We start from the raw sequence: 16257 nt of genomic DNA, 5'->3' as shown, positions 1-16257 counted from the left end.
CATAATTTAGGACAACTGGCACTTCAACGTTAATCCTTCCAACAATGCTGAATAACTGATAATTGCTTCTTGAACCCCTGTAAATATAGGAACGATTGTTTTGTGTTGGACTCAAAATCTGGCCACACCATATTTGAATTTCACAAACTGAATCATAAAATCTGGGACCTAAACCATCTTCCTGTTCCAGCACTTGTATTTCGAATTTTATTGTGCACCGTAGCTCCATACCACTGCTATTTATGGCAGTACTTCTACGAAATTTAAATCACTTTGCCAAAGCTAATCATGCACATGTATGTTGATGTGCACAGTTAGCCAATGCATCATTGTAGAGTTAATAGGGGTGTGTGAGAACACCACCGCAGGTCGGGGCTATAAATGGAACTGGAGCGCCGGGCCATGGAACACCGTGGGAAAAAGTGCGGCAAATGAGGGTACAGGGCCCAGAAGAGTCGAGGGCCCAGAGGCAGCACGGGCCTGCCCACACTGTGATATGTGTGCGCACTAGGTCCGTGCAGCAGAGCAGGTCTCCATTCGTCCTGGTTCAACCCTTGCTACTGGATAAAGGCCCAGCTCTGTCGAGCCCATGTGGTGGCTGATGTGCAACGGTCACCACACGTTTAAAAAAAATCTACGCACGGACATCTTCTATCCCCTCAATTGGTGATCAGGACTGGAACGTCGGGTACTTCATTGAAACATCTGTGAACTCTTGTGGAAGCAAGTCATCCTCGTTTGAGGGACCGCCTATGATGATGATGATGATGACCTGCACACCCAGCCACGTGTCAGCCTTGTAACTACCACCAACGTTCTTTCAGGCAAAGTGTTCATTGATGAGCTCCTCATGTAAGGCTCTTGCAGCTATCATGCCACCACGGGCCCTTTCATGCAGTCTACAGGGGACAGGGGCATGGCTTCAGCATCAGCCTGATTGTCTGGGCCAACGTCAGCATCCGCCTCCTCGTCTTCCTCTTCCTCTCTGTGGTGAGGTGGCCTGCCAGACTCATCAGGCAATTCTTGTCCCCTCCTGATAGACAAGTTGTGCAGCATGGAGCACACCGCTACGAATTGAGCTACCTGCTCAGGGTGGTATTGGAGCTTGCCTACTGAGTGGTCCAGGCATTTAAAGCTCTGCTTAAGCACTCCAATGCTTTTCTCCACGATATTGCGAGTGGCTCTGTGGCTCTCGTTGTATCACCTCTCTGCTTCAGCGTGGGTGTGACGCTGTGGGGTCATCAGCCAGGTGCAAGGCCATATCCTTTGTCACCAAGCATCCAGCATTGACCTTGTGGCTGATTGTTAAACAAGTCAGATATAGTGATCTCATACAGGATGTGAGCATCATGGATGCTGCCTGGAAATTGAGCATTCACTGCCATAATTATTTGCTGGTGGTCGACAACGAGTTGGACACTCAGGGAGTGGAATCCCTTGCAGTTCCTGAAAACCTCTGCATCCTGAAATGGTGCCCGCATCACGATGTGCGTACAGTCTATTGCTCCCTGCACCTTAGGGAAATTGGCAATTCTGGATAATCCTAGAGCCCTCTCAGTCTGTGCCTCCTTGGTCACGGGGAAGGTGATCAAGTCCATCATATGTGCGCACAGGGCTTCAGTGACCTGTCTAATGCAGCAACATGTGGCATGCTGAGACAGACAGCAAATGTCGCCAGCTGAGGCCTGAAAAGAACCCGACGCGTAGAACGACAGTGCTGCAGTAACTTTGACCTCGACGTACAGTGCAGTACTGATGGTGCTGGCAGGCTGCAGATCTCCCCTTATGAGCTGGCATACCTCAGTGATAACCTCTTCGTGGAAGCCCAGTCTCCGAAAGCAGGTGATGTCGGGCAAGTCGAGGTAAGACTGCTTCTCCCTGTATTGCGGGGGGTGTAACGTCTGGTCCTCCTCGTCAGTCTGGCACGTCTAACATTGGGCACATAGTGCAGTGGAGCGTGCCTTCAGCGATCTCAAGTCTGCTGCATGTAATTGGTCATCAAGAATGGGTGAGAAAGGACAGGCCCCATTGTAATAGCTCTCTGTTTTCCACCGATTGGTCACAAAGAATGAATATCCCGATGAAGACACCTATTTAATTCCAATCAGTCACAGTATGGTCAAGATGTTTGTACAGATGTTCACATCAACTCTAAAGACCTGCAGAGTACATCCGAACTCCCCCAAGGTTGAAGCACAGCAGGCTTTTAAAGGATGTGACATGTGACGTAGAACATGACATCCATAACGCTGTGATTAGTTCCGGTTAGTTCCTATGTCTATGTTGTTATAATTCCTTCTTCATTAAGGAGGGAGAAGTGTCACCTGACAAGTTCCTGAGTTAATAGCCATCTTGGAGTCTGTGTGTGTTGTGAGGTCGTAAGGAATATCTGACACCTTTACCTACCTCTTCTGTCCAATTAATATCGGGGTCATTGAAATACCCATGATTATTATTCTATGTTTTTTACCCATTTCCCGAATTTGTCTGCATATTTCTTCCTTCCGCACCCTTCCATTAATAGGTGGTCTGTAGATGACACCTATTAGTGTGATTGATCCTTTATTATCTTTTATCTCTATCCATATTGATTTTATTTCTGTTTTGCTTTTAGCTGCGTCACTTTTTTCTACTGTGATTATGTTATCCCTAATAAGTACAGCTTCTCCACCTCCCCCGTTTCCCTCTCTATCTTTTCTAAATATGTTTAATTCCCAATTCTGATTTTTCTGTAGCCATGTCTCAGTAATCCCTATTATGTCTGGTTCATCGCGACGCATTATTGCCTCCAACTCCCCTGTTTTATTATGGACACTGTGTGCACTGCTGTACAGACAGTTTAACTCATTTTCAATAGGCTTTCCTCTCACTTTATGTTTAACCATCTTTTTAGATTCCTGTTCTATAACTCTATTCCCTTGCCATCAATGCCCTCCCTTAGTTTATTCTTTCCTATGCTTTCTTTTCCTGTTTTGTTTATATTACTGGTTACATTTCTTATAGACCCCTCCCCCATCTTACTAGTTTAAAGCTTTTCCCACTTTCCGCTAGGACCCAGTTCAGTTGGAGCCCATCCCATTGGTACAGCTCCTTCCTGTCCCAGAACTGGTGCCAGTGTCACATGAAAAGGAACCCCTTTTCCCACACCAGCCCTTTAGCCACGTGTTAATTCTCCTAATCTGTCTGCTTCTATGCCAATTTGCACATGGCTCGGGCAATAATCCAGAGATTATTACCCTCGAGGTCCTGTTTTTAATTCAGCGCCTAACTCCTGATACCCTTTCAGCAGGACCGCCTCCCTGTTCCGACCTCTGTTGTTTGTTCTAACATGGAGCACGACAACTGGATTTACCCCCTCCCTTTCCAAGCTCCTCTACAGCCATCATGTGATATCCCTTGCCCTGGCACCGAGTAGGCAACAGACCCTTCGCGATTTTCGTTCTTGGCTACAGAGGACGCTATCTATCCCCTTAATTATAGAATCCCCTATCACTACCACATTCTATGTAATGAGACAGGGTTAATTAGTAATCTAGTAATAAAGAATCCTCTGGGGCAGAGTGATCATAATACAATAGAATTGCACATTACGTTTGAGAGTGACTTGCCTAAGTCCGAAACTAGAGTCTTAAACATAAATAAAGCAAAAATTACAGAGGTATGAAGGGCGAGTTGGCTAAGGTGGATAGGAAAAATAGATTAAAAGGTATGGCAGTAGATAAGCAGTGGCTAGCATTTAAAAAAATATTTAATAATTCTCAATGAAAATACATTCCATTGAGAAACAAAAACGCCACAGGAAAAGTGATCCATCCGTGGCTAACTAAAGAAGTTAAGGATAGCATTGATTGAAAGACGAAGCTTATAATGTTGTGAATAGTAGCAAGCCTGAGGACTGGGCCAGTTTCATAAACCAGCAAAGGATGACCAAAAAATTGATAAAAAGGAAAAAAATAAAATATGAGAGAAAACTAGCAAGAAATATAAAAACAAATTGTAAGAGCTTCTACAAATATGTAAAAAGGAAGAGAGCAGCAAAAGTAAACATTGGTCCCTTAGAGTCTGAGGCAGGAGAAATTATTATGGGGAATAAGGAAATGGCAGAAGCTTTAATTATTTTGTATCTGTCTTCAGGGTAGAAGATGTAAAAAGCATACCTAAAATGGTGGGGAACCAAGGGTTTAATGAAGGAGAGGAACTTAATGCAATTAATATAAGTAGAGTAAAAATACTTGAGAAACTAATGGGACTAATATCCGACGAATCCCACGGACCTGATGGCCTACATCCTAGGGTTCTAAAAGAGATGGCTGCAGAGATAGTGGATGCATTAGTTCTGATCTTTCAAAATTCCCTAGATTCTAGAACTGTCTCAGCTGATTGGAAGGTAGCAAATGTAACACTGCTTTTAAAGAAAGGAGGGAAAGAGAAAACAGGGAACTACAGGCCAGTTAGCCTGACATCAGTCTTCAGGAAAATGCTGGAATCCATTGTTATGGAAATGATATCAGGGCACTTAGAAAATCATAACATGATTAAGCAGAGTCAACATAGTTTTATGAAAGAGCAATCGTGTTTGACAAATTTATTCGAGTTTTTTGAGGATGTAACTAGCAGGGTAGATAAAGGGGAGCCAGCGGATGTAATATATTTGGATTTCATTAAGGCATTTGATAAGGTGCCACATCTTATTACACAAGATAAGGGCTCATGGGATTGGAGGTAATGTATTAGCATGGATAGAGGATTTTTTAATGGACAGAAAACAGGTCTTTTTCAGGCTGACAGGCTATAACTAGTGGGGTGCCGCAACGATGAATGCTGGGGCCTCAGCTACTTACAATCTATATTAATGACCTAGGTGAAGGGACCGAGTGTAATGTATCCAAGTTTGCTGACGATGCAAAGCTAGGTGGAACAGTAAACTGTGAATAGAACACAAAGCTTCTGCAAAGGGATATAGATAGACAGTGGGCAGTAAGTGGCAGATGGAGTATAATGTAGAGAAATGCGTGGTTATTCACTTTGGTAGGAAGAATAGAAAAACAGATAATTTTTTTAATAGTGAGAAACTTTCAAATGTTGGTGTTCAGAAAGATATGGATGTCCTTGTTTAAGAAACACAGAAAGCCAGTATAAAGGTACAGTAGGCAATAAGGAAGGCAAATGGCATTTGTCCTTTATTGCAAGGGGGTTGGCGTATAAGAGTAAGGAAACCTTGTTACAAATGCATAGGGCTTTGGTGTTTGCATAGGTGTTTTGAATGCTGTGCTTGATCCCGCTGTACCTGTCCCCTTGTGGTAATGGATTCTTTGCCTAGTCATCCATTCTGCACATGTCCGCCTTCAACGGCTTTATGAAATTTTCGAAGGACACACGCGCGGCTTGGAAGAAGCTGCCAGAGGCAAAAATCGCAGGATGCATGCGCCTCTTCACCGTCTTCAAAGCTGTGCATGTGTCGTGCGATTTTTGAAATTTGCCCGAGGCAGTTTTGTTGTCAGCAAATGCGTCCTTTTTACTGTTAGCTAATGTCGGCCGGGTTTCCCAGGAGTCGGGAATCCCGGCCGACAAAGGAGGCGAGAGGGCTGGATCCATAAGGTAAATGAATTTACGGCACTGCTTGTGGGCCGGAAGGAGCAGGAATGTTTCCTCCAGGCCCAACAAGCTTACCCCTGTACCACCCCGCGATCTCCGACTTCCCCACCCACATGATCTACGACCCTCACCCTCCTGCGATCTCCGACAACCCCCCCAAAGAAATCTCCAACTCCCACCCCAATAAACTCCGAACTCTATACCTTCGCAATCTCTGACCCTCGCCCATGCAATCTCCGACCCTCACCTCGCACAATCTCCAACCCCTATCCCCCTCGAGATCCCCGACGATCACTCACCTACGATCTCCAGAACCACCCCCCGCCGCCGAAGAAATCTCTAACTCCCGCCCCCACAAACTCTGACCCCCACCCCTTCGCAATCTCACACCGTCAACCCCCGCCATCTCCGTTCCCCACCGATTCAAGGTTTCATGGAAATAAATACATTTAAAACAATTTAATTACATGCTACTTTTATTTTCTATTGATTCATAACATGTGCCAGTTTCTATTGAAAATCAATGCCAATACACCATATTCAACACAAACAAAGCCCATTTGTACAAAGTGTAGCATTTTACTATATCAGATTAAATGCAGACAGCTTCCCATAACTATATTGTTCTTCGCGTAGTGTTCAGATAACTTGAAATGCAAACTTCTGATGCAAACAAAATGTAATCACAGCCAAATTAGGCATCTTAATAAACAACAACAATTTGCATTGATATAGTGTCTTTAATGTAGTAAATTCCAAAGCGCTTCACAGGAGCGTTATCAAACGAAATTTGACACCGAGCCACAAAAAGGAGATATTAGCATGGATGACCAAAAGTAAGGAACATCTTAGAGGAGGAGAGAGAGGCAGAAGGGTTTAGGGAGGGAATTCCAGAGCTTTGGGCCTCAGCAGCTGAAGGCACGGCCGCCAATGGTGGAGCAATTAAAATCGGTGATGTGCAAGAGGCCAGAATTGGAGGAGCACCGCGACCTCGGAGGATTGTCGGGCTGAAGGGTGTTAGAGATAGAGAGGGGCGAGGCCAGGGAAGGATTTGAAAACAAAGATAAGAATTTGAAAATTGAGGCGTTGCCGGATCGAAACCAATGTAGATCAGCCAGCACAGGGTTAGGGTAAACTTGGTTTGGTGTGAGTTAGGATACAGGCAGTAGAGTTTTGGAGGGTGGAAGATGGGAGGCCGGCCAGGAGAGCATTGGAATAGTCAAGGCTGGAGGTAACAAAGGCATGGATCAGGGTTTCAGCAGCAGATGAGCTGATGCAGGGGCAGAGTCATGAAAAGAGACAAAAATATAAATTCCAGTCCATTTTTCTTACACCATCCGTTTAATCTCCCAAGGGAAAGTTCTGCTTAATACTCCCCAGTTCCTAAAGATAATCAAACAAATCTTCGCAATATTCATGCAGGTCTCTTATTTAACTCTTTACCTGTTGTTCATTTTGGCATTCAAAGTATTCACAAGCATTTTAATGATTCCATATTATATTTATCAGGTTATAATAGGTGCCCATTTAAAAGCTCAGCTTATTAATGCTAGATAAAAATTAGGAGTGTATCAGCATATTGTTGAAATTAAGTTTAAATTCCATTAAAGTATAAATGCCCATTCACACTATATGAAATGTAGGGCCCTGGTACTGCCTCTTCGCTCTTTCCTTTCATTTGCAGCCTGCAGAATCCTATTTCACAGCATTCATCAGCAGCTCCTTAATTTTTTCCATATCACATTTCAAGAAGACAAAAGCTTTATGTTTAAGTTTCAGTAGGTCGAGGGTATCCAGAACCATCATCCCTCTGGTCAATGATCCATGCAATTCCACGCTTACCCCATACTGTGCCTCCTCTGTGACAATAGACTCATCAATTGCAGCAGCCATTGCATATGAATCACAGGGTAAAAACCCTTGCCCAAAATGCAACTCTTTACTGCCTTGATCACCTTGGCTATAGTCGGCAGTCAGGGCAGTTATCTTCTTCATGAATTGAGCCTTTTCAGTATCTAGATTTATCCACTTCTTAAAAAACTCCTGCAATTAAAAAAACATTGTGATATAGAAACCTCAGGCAGGAGAAGACTGTCTGCTTCCTTCTTGAAGCCCATTAAGGATTCTTGTTCCACCATCTGTATTGGTAACCTGTTCCATATAATGGCACCCTTTTGGTAAAAAAAAGATGCTGTTGCATTTCCTATTTTCTTCTGTTGTTCTTCATTTGTCACTCCAGTCCCCCTCTCAGTCCTCTCTTTTCAAGAGGATCGTCAATCTTTCTTCATGCATCTTTCCCTCCATTTGGCAGCACACAAAAATAAGTAATTATTTTAGATCTTCAGAGATAACCAGCAGGGAGGGCTCGACAGAATTCAAAATCTATGGCCGCTGTGATTTGTATAACTGGGTTTGCTTTTGTGAAAGGATTGAAGAAACCAGAACGGATTTTGTTGTATTCTATTTGATAGGAAACTAAGCATGATAACATTTGTGCTAATGCTAATTCCTATGTTGACAAGCCCAATAACATAGAACAGAATGCGCAGGTGCAGCAACAAATTCTTGTTTTGAGATCGTTTTTGCATCTTTTGAACAACTTACCCATGGCAATCGATGGCGGAGAGTGTATTCCCAGGTGGCAATGTAAGTGGGACATGTGAAGTGGCTCAAAACAATGGAGGCTGCTTCCGGGTCTGTGACAAAGTTAAACTCGCTGCAGACTCTCACGTTCCCTCTGGCTGGAAATAAAGCAATCGGGGTAAAGTTCGAGAGCACAAAATTGACCGAATGCAGAGTGGCCATTACAATGGCTGTCAAGCAAAAAACCCCCAAATAAATCACCCTGATGCTTTAAAAGTTGCTCGTTTGCGGGTCGGTGCTGATGATGTCACATGACTTGACATGCATACTTAGCCCTTTGATGACTCACCCATTCTTCACGTGTCAGGACAATTTCCTGGCAGGATATTTAGTCATGGGTGACAGCAGAACGGAGCACAAGCCTTTCCTCACCTTTAACTTACTGCAGTAGTCACTGGATAGAATTTAGAGGCCGGAACTCGATTTGATAGACTTTTCTAAATCAACCAGACTGGAGATAGATGGTGGGAGCTGCCTGCCTGACTCAGTTCCACACTGAGGCAGGGCATTTATCAGATGAGCGAGCTGAATGTGCCCAATAATCTCAGACAAGACAGTAAAGCAGGCTATAATAAACACAGAAAATGCTGGAAATCTCAGCAGGTCAAGCAGCATCTGCGGAGAGAAAGATTTAACATTTCAGGTCGATGACCCTTCGTCAGTAAAGCTGGCTGTATGGCATACCTTCCATGTTTCCTCCCATGATATACAAACGCTTCAGCTTTGAAGGAAAAGTGGGGTCCATTTTGGCAGCTAGGGCCACATTGGTCAGGGGTCCAACAGCAACAAGGGAGACCTACAAGATGATGGAAAGGGATTTAGGATAACAGCAGTGAGGTATTCAGTCCTTTGTATATTGTAATGGGATGAAGAATTAGTTTTACAATCGGATTAAAAACTGTTACATTGTTTGTGGACTTTTCCAAGTTATTGCATCACATGTTACATTTACAAAAGTTCAATGAGTATTCAACTCTATTCAACCCACTTAAGAACTGTTAATATAAAATGTTTTGTTGTGAGAGGCAATTTAAATCTCCATACAATAGCTCTTCTTCCTTATTTACAACAACTGGTGAATTATTAGTTCACATTGTAATTGAGACAGCCAAATATTCTTGTCCTCATCAGGCAAATTATGACTTGTTCTTGATTAGACTTGATTAGAATATCATGGAACTTTTTGGATTAACTATGGCATAGGAGCATATTTTTCCTGACGAAATTTGCGTGGAACTCATTTATGCTGGTTTTACGCTGAAACATCTCTACGAGCAAATTTTCTCGATCGCTTGCGCCTCTCCTGAGATACACCCGTCTCTGCCTGACACTTACATAGCTCTGCCCCAATGCAAAAGACCAGGGGCTAGAAATTCAGTACCTTTGCACCACCTGTTAGCGCCTGAGAGGGACACTAATGGGCTGCTAAGCTCTTACCGACCGAGCGCCGCGCGGGCAGCATCTCCCGCGACCTTCAGCAGAGGTTTAGCGGCGGCGCTAACAGGTAGCGCTGCACACTCTAGCGCCACCCACTTGGTGATGTCACCGAGTGTGCAACGCTCCTGTAGTGCCACAGTCGCGAACTTGACTGCTTTCGCCTGCCGTAGCACCTGGTGTTATTTCCAACAGGGAAAGCAGACATCACGGAGAAGCTACCAGAGGGATATGTCCGAGGGGGAGCAGGTGGGCAGTTAATATGATGTTTTTTTCCATTAATGCATCTATTCTAGATGCTGAACACTGTTGTTTAGTTGCCTTGGCTTTTCTGTAACTTTTCAGATGTTCCAGCTGACCTCTCCTTGACGAAACCAAAATCTCAGCGCCTAGAGCCAGATCTTCAGCAGCGCTCCCGCGATAGCACCCCAGGAGTCAGGGTTAGTGCCCTTAGAGGGATGTGGAACACTTCCCCTTAGGCCTCCTCTTGGTGTGCTCAAAAGTGAATATCCTGGTTGGAGGCGGTAAACATCGCCCAGCGCTAAATTCAGCGACCAGGCGATGTCACCGCCTCAAACTGGGCTATATTGAATTTGTAGCCCGAGCTCACTGAAATTTACTGCATTTAAACCAGCAATGTGCTCCCAAAGTAAATATTGAAAGTAATTGGCTTTCCCAAAGCCTGCACATCTCACCTCACCGGCATGTTCAGTGACTATCCTGATCATGGCATTCACCGCATGCTCAGCCTGTATGTGTTCCAGCCCGGGAGCATTAGGGTCTGGAACATCACCCAGCCCGTCCTTTCCATGGTAAGCAGGGTCATGCAGAAGTTCTCCAAGGAGGGAGGTACCTGCACCCCGGTAAACTGGGATCTGTACACACACGGAAACATAGTTTTCAGAAACACTAAGCATACATCATGTCTGCTGTTCACTAAAAACCATAAAAGTGCAAGAAAGATGGAAAATAATTTGAAATAACAGCTCCCCTGAATAGCTTAGTTGGTAAATATGCATTGCGTGAGTGAGCTGTAAAAATCAGGTGGTTCCCAGATTCAGTATTGTTGCATATGCTAAGCTACAATAGGATTTATACAATTCAAATATGAAGGGAGAAAATCAGCCAGATTTCAAACATCCTGACCACTATTTAAAAAAAGAGACAGAGAGAAAGCAGGAAACTTTACTAGGGGACAGTGGGTCTAGTGAGAAGGAGGAACTGAAGGAAATCATTATTAGGCGGGAAATTGTGTTCGGGAAATTGATGGGATTCAAGGCCAATAAATCCCCGAGGCCTGATAGTTTGTATCCCAGAGTACTTAAGGACGTAGCTCTAGAAATAATGGATGCATTGGTGATCATTTTCCAACAGTCTATCGACTCTGGATCAGTTCCTATGGACTGGAGGGTAGTTAATGTAACACCACTTTTTAAGAAAGGAGGGAGAGAGAAAACGAATATTTATCGACTGATTAGCCTGACATCAGTAGTGGGGAAAATGTTGGAATCAACAATTAAAGATGAAATAGCAGCGCATTTGGAAAGCAGTAACGGGATCAGTCCAAGTCAGCATGGATTTATGAAAGGGAAATCATGCTTGACAAATCTTCTAGAATTTTTTGAGGATGTAACTAGTAGAGTGGACGAGGGAGAACCAGTGGATGTGGTGTATTTGACTTTCAAAAGACTTTTGACAAAGTCCCAACAAGAGATTGGTGCGCAAAATTAAAGTATATGGTATTGGGGGTAATGTACTGACGTGGATAGAGAACTGGTTGGCAGACCGGAAGCAGAGAGTCGGGATAAACGGGTCCTTTTCAGAATGGCAGGCAATGACTAGTGGAGTGCCGCAGGGCTCAGTGCTGGGACCCCAGCTATTTACAATATACATTAATGAGTTAGATGAAGGAATTGAGTGTAATATCTCTAAGTTTGCAGATGACACTAAGCTGGGTGGCGGTGTGAGCTGTGAGGAGGATGCTAAGAGGCTGCAGGGTGACTTGGACAGGTTAGGTGAGTGGGCAAATGCATGGCAGATGCAGTATAATGTGGATAAATGTGAGGTTATCCACTTTGGGGGCAAAAACACAAAAAAGCAGAATATTATCTGAATGGTGGCAGATTAGGAAAAGGGAAGGTGCAACGTGACCTGGGTGTCATGGTACATCAGTCATTGAAAGTTGGCATGCAGGTACAGCAGGCGGTAAAGAAGGCAAATGGTATGTTGGCCTTCATAGCTAAGAGATTTGAGTATAGGAGCAGGGAGGTCTTATTGCAGTTGTACAGGGCCTTAGTGAGGCCTCACCTGGAATATTGTGTTCTGTTTTGGTCTCCTGACCTGAGGAAGGACATTCTTACTATTGAGGGAGTGCAGCGAAGGTTCACCAGACTGATTCCAGGGATGGCAGAACTGACATAGGAGGAGAGACTGGATCAACTGGGCCTGTATTCACTGGAGTTTAGAAGGATGACAGGGGATCTCATAGAAATATATAAAATTCTTATGGGACTGGACAGGTTAGATGCAGGAAGAATGTTCCCGATGTTGGGGAAGTCCAGAACCAGGGGACATAGTCTAAGGATAAGGGGAAGCCATTTAGGACTGAGATGAGGAGAAACTTCTTCACTCAGAGAGTTGTTAACCTGTGGAATTCCCTACCGCAGAGAGTTGTTGATGCCAGTTCAATGGATATATTCAAGAGGGAGTTAGATATGGCCCTTACGGCTAAAGGGATCAAGGGGGATGGAGAGAAAGCAGGAAAGGGGTACTGAGGTGAATCATGATCTTATTGAATGGTGGTGCAGACTCGAAGGGCTGAATGGCCTACTCCTGCACCTATTTTCTATGTGGCAGGTGATTTATCATTTTCAAACGCTTCCATGACCATCAACAAGTCTGCGGGCTGTGCCACCTTCAACAAGTTTGCAGGCTGCGCCATTTCCACCCCCATGGTGGGCAATGGTAGTCGACTGAGAGCATCCGCACAGTTCTCGGTGCCTGGCCTGTGGCGGATGGTATAGTTATTCACTGATAGCGCAAGTGCCCACCTTTGTATTCGGGCTGAGGCATTAGTATTTATCCCCGTGTTTTCAGCGAACAGGGATGTGAGGGGCTTGTGATCGGTTTCCAGCTCAAATTTGAGGCCAAACAGGTACTGATGCATTTTCTTTACCCCGAACACATACGCTAATGCCTCTTTCTCAATCAGGCTGTAGGCCCTCTCGGCCTTAGACAAGCTCCTGGAAGCATAGGTGACAGGTTGCAACTTCCCCGCAACATTAGCTTGTTGTAATACACTGTACGACTCTGTACGACGACGCATCACATGCTAGCACAAGTCTTTTACACGGGTTATACAATACAAGCAGCTGTTGGAGCATAAAATGTTTCTGGCTTTCTCAAAAGTAATTACTTATTTTTTTTCCCCATACCCAGTTCTCACCTTTGCGCAATAACACATGTAGGGGCTCTAAAAGGGTGCTTAACCCCGGTAGGAAGTTACCAAAGTAGTTGAGGAGTCCCAGGAACAACCGCAGCTCCGTGACATTCTGTGCCTGGGTGCGTTCCTGATAGCCTCTGTCTTGGTGTCTGTGGGCCGAGTGCCATCCGCCAGATCTTTCTCTGCAAAATCTCCACTTCTGTTGCCATGAAGACGCATTTCGACCCCTTCAGCCGCAGCCCTACGTGATCCAGTTGCTGGCGGACCTCCTCCATGTATTGTAGGTGCTCGGCAGTGTCCCGACCCGTGACCAATATGTCGTCCTGAAAGACCACTGTGTGTGGTACCAACTTGAGTAGGCTCCTCTGGAAGATCGCTGCAGCCGACCGAATTCCAAACGGGCATCTGTTGTAGATGAACTGTCCCTTGTGCGTGTTGATGCAGGTGAGGCCCTTCGAAGACTCCTCCAGCATCTGCGTCATGTAGGCCGAAGTCAGGTCGAGCTTGGTGAACGTCTTGCCTCCTGCCAGCGTCGCAAATAGGTCATCTGCCTTAGGTAGCGGGTATTGGTCCTGTAGCGAGAAACGATTAATAGTTACTTTATAAGCACCGCAAATCCTGATCGTGCCATCACATTTGAGTGCTGGAACAATTGGGCTGGCCCACTCGCTGAATTCCACTCGGAAGATGATGCCCTCGTGTTGCAGTCTGTCCAGCTCGATTTCCACTCTCTCCCTCATCATGTGAGGTACCACTCGCGCCTTGTGGTGAATGGGTCGTGCCTCTGGGACCAAGTGAATCTGCACCTTCGCCCTGGAAAAGTTTCTAATGCCTGGCTCAAAAAGGGAAGGAAATTTGTTAAGAACCTGGATACATGAGGCCTCATTGACATGTGATAGCGCTCGGATGTCATCCCAGTTCCAGCGGATTTTGCCCAGTCAGCTCCAAGCAGTGTGGGGCCATCGCCCGGGACAATCCAGATTGGCAGTTCGTGCACCGTGCCCTCTTAGGTGACCTTGAACATGGCGCTGCCCAGGTCAGTGATAAGCTCTTTGGTGTACGTTCTCAGTTTTGTGTGGATGGGGCTGAGGGCTGGTCTGAATGCCTTGATACACCACAGTTTCTCAAATATCTTTTTACTCATGATGGATTGGCTAGCGCCAGTGTCCAGTTCCATGGCTATGGGTAAGCCATTCAATTTTAGGTTTAGCATTATAGGTGGATATTTCATCGAAAATGTGTGCACCCCGTGTACTCCAGCATCTGCCTCCTCTCTCTGAGGCTCGAAATTGCTTTGATCCATCATGGACCGATCTTCCTCTGTCACGTGGTGGTTAGCAGGTTTTGCAGAGCTTGCAGCTCATTTGCTAGCTCGTTGGAGGTGCCCTATTGTTCCACAGCTCTTGCAAACATACCCTTTGAAGCGGCATGAATAGGCTGAATGGAAGCCTCCACAACGCCAACAAGGTGTGAATTGCCTTGCATTCATCCATTGTTGGGGACTCTGAGTCATCTGGGTCACCTGAGGCCTGCTGGCAGTTGCAGACTTGTGGGTTCTGCCCTGTACATTTCTGCTCGCAAACACAGTTCCAGTTAATTTATGAACATTGCTAGCACTTGTGTGCTGAGAGATTTGTTTGGTGTTATCACTGGTGGACATAAACGCCTATGCTATCGCAATGGCCTTACTGAGGGTCGGTGTCTCTACAGTCAAAAGTTTTCGTAGGATGGTCTCGTGGCCAATGCCCAGTACAAAAAAGTCTCTGAGCATTTGCTCCAGGTAGCCATCAAACTCACATTGTCCTGCAAGTCGCCTTAGCTCGGCAACGTAGCTCGCCACTTCCTGACCTTCAGATCGCTGACACGTGTAGAACCGATACCTCGCCATCAGCACGCTCTCCCTCGGGTTAAGAGGCTCCCAAACCAGTGTACACAACTACTCATACGACTTATCTGTGGGTTTCACCGGAGCCAGAAGATTCTTCATGGGGCTGTAGGTCAGTGCCCCGCAGACTGTGAGGAGGACCGCTCTCCTTTTTGAAGCGCTTCCTTCTCTGTCCAGCTCGTTGGCTACAAAGTACTGGTCAAGCCATTCGACATAGGCTTCCCAGTCCTCACCATCCGAGAACTTCTCCAGGATGCCTACAGTTTGCTGCATCTTTGCGTTGGATTCATATTCTCGTTGCCAGTTATTGTGTTCCTAACACAGATGAGGCTGCACACAGGGAGGTTAAAGTAACAGTGACTTCAGTCTTTAATAAGACACTCCAGAGTGAGGAACAGGCCTTAGGGGCCGGCTTATATACAGCGCTCTCAAGGGATGCTGGGATCCCTTGTGACTTCAGGGGATGAGCTCCCTGGTGGCGGAACATGGGAGTGCATGCTTTACAGATACACAACAGTATGTGTCGAAATATATCTATAAGAAGATCCATTTTCAATTAGCTCAATATGCAGGTTTAATAGAGAGTCTACAACAGAAGTAAAAGGGACGTCATCATACTTATATACTCAACACGGACAAAATCATTGAAATATACACACACACATACACAAACACTCCATGTTTGCTGGCCTACCATCATTAATAAGCATTTTGACTGCATACACATATATATATATACGTATATATTTTTAGAGGCTATAAATACCTTTTGTTCTCCTATGAACTGAATTGTTACTGAACAAAAGACACAAAGAGTCACAGTCACAGATACTTGTACCTCTGCTCTTTGTCACCTACCTCCATCCGTTGACAAAGTTGTAGCACTCGAAGCACATTTTTGCACACGTTTTCAAGTGCTGTGTTTCCATGAGTGCACGTTATACCCAGGATCTGCACATTAGGAGCTGCTAGAGCCATCATAATGGCTTGGGCATCATCCACCCCAGCATCGACATCCAAGAGCAAAAGCTTCTTTGCCATCTTAGAACCTGAAGACCAGAGAGTGTTTTTTTAAAAGGCACCATTTAATAATGTAAAGTTTAATAATAATTGATAGCTTAAAAGTTACAAGAGTACTTCTTCGAATGTCGATAGTTCAACTAAATATCAATGCTGTTTATTAAGAAATTATAGGACTGGTTTTACTGGTCTTACCACCCCACCTCCATGCCGGTCGGTCCAAGTCACTATCATTTCC

The 16257-nt window shown here is 45.0% G+C and overlaps 1 protein-coding gene across 1 annotated transcript; it reads right to left on the bottom strand.

Moving 5' to 3' along the window:
• Positions 1–7290: 7290 nt before the first annotated feature.
• On the bottom strand, positions 7291–16040 carry LOC139274883 (nucleoside hydrolase-like). Its single transcript, XM_070891608.1, has 5 exons — positions 15858–16040; positions 10368–10547; positions 8923–9034; positions 8200–8336; positions 7291–7638 (listed from the first exon to the last, which is right to left on the bottom strand). The coding sequence occupies exons 1-5, from the start codon at positions 16038–16040 to the stop codon at positions 7291–7293; spliced, it is 960 nt and encodes a 319-aa protein (XP_070747709.1).
• Positions 16041–16257: the final 217 nt, after the last annotated feature.

This window comes from Pristiophorus japonicus, chromosome 10 (genome assembly GCF_044704955.1).
Source record: "Pristiophorus japonicus isolate sPriJap1 chromosome 10, sPriJap1.hap1, whole genome shotgun sequence".
In the NCBI taxonomy this organism is placed as follows: domain Eukaryota; kingdom Metazoa; phylum Chordata; class Chondrichthyes; family Pristiophoridae; genus Pristiophorus; species Pristiophorus japonicus.
Note: the sequence above shows the minus strand (reverse complement) of the source record. Positions and strands in the feature narration are given on the sequence as shown.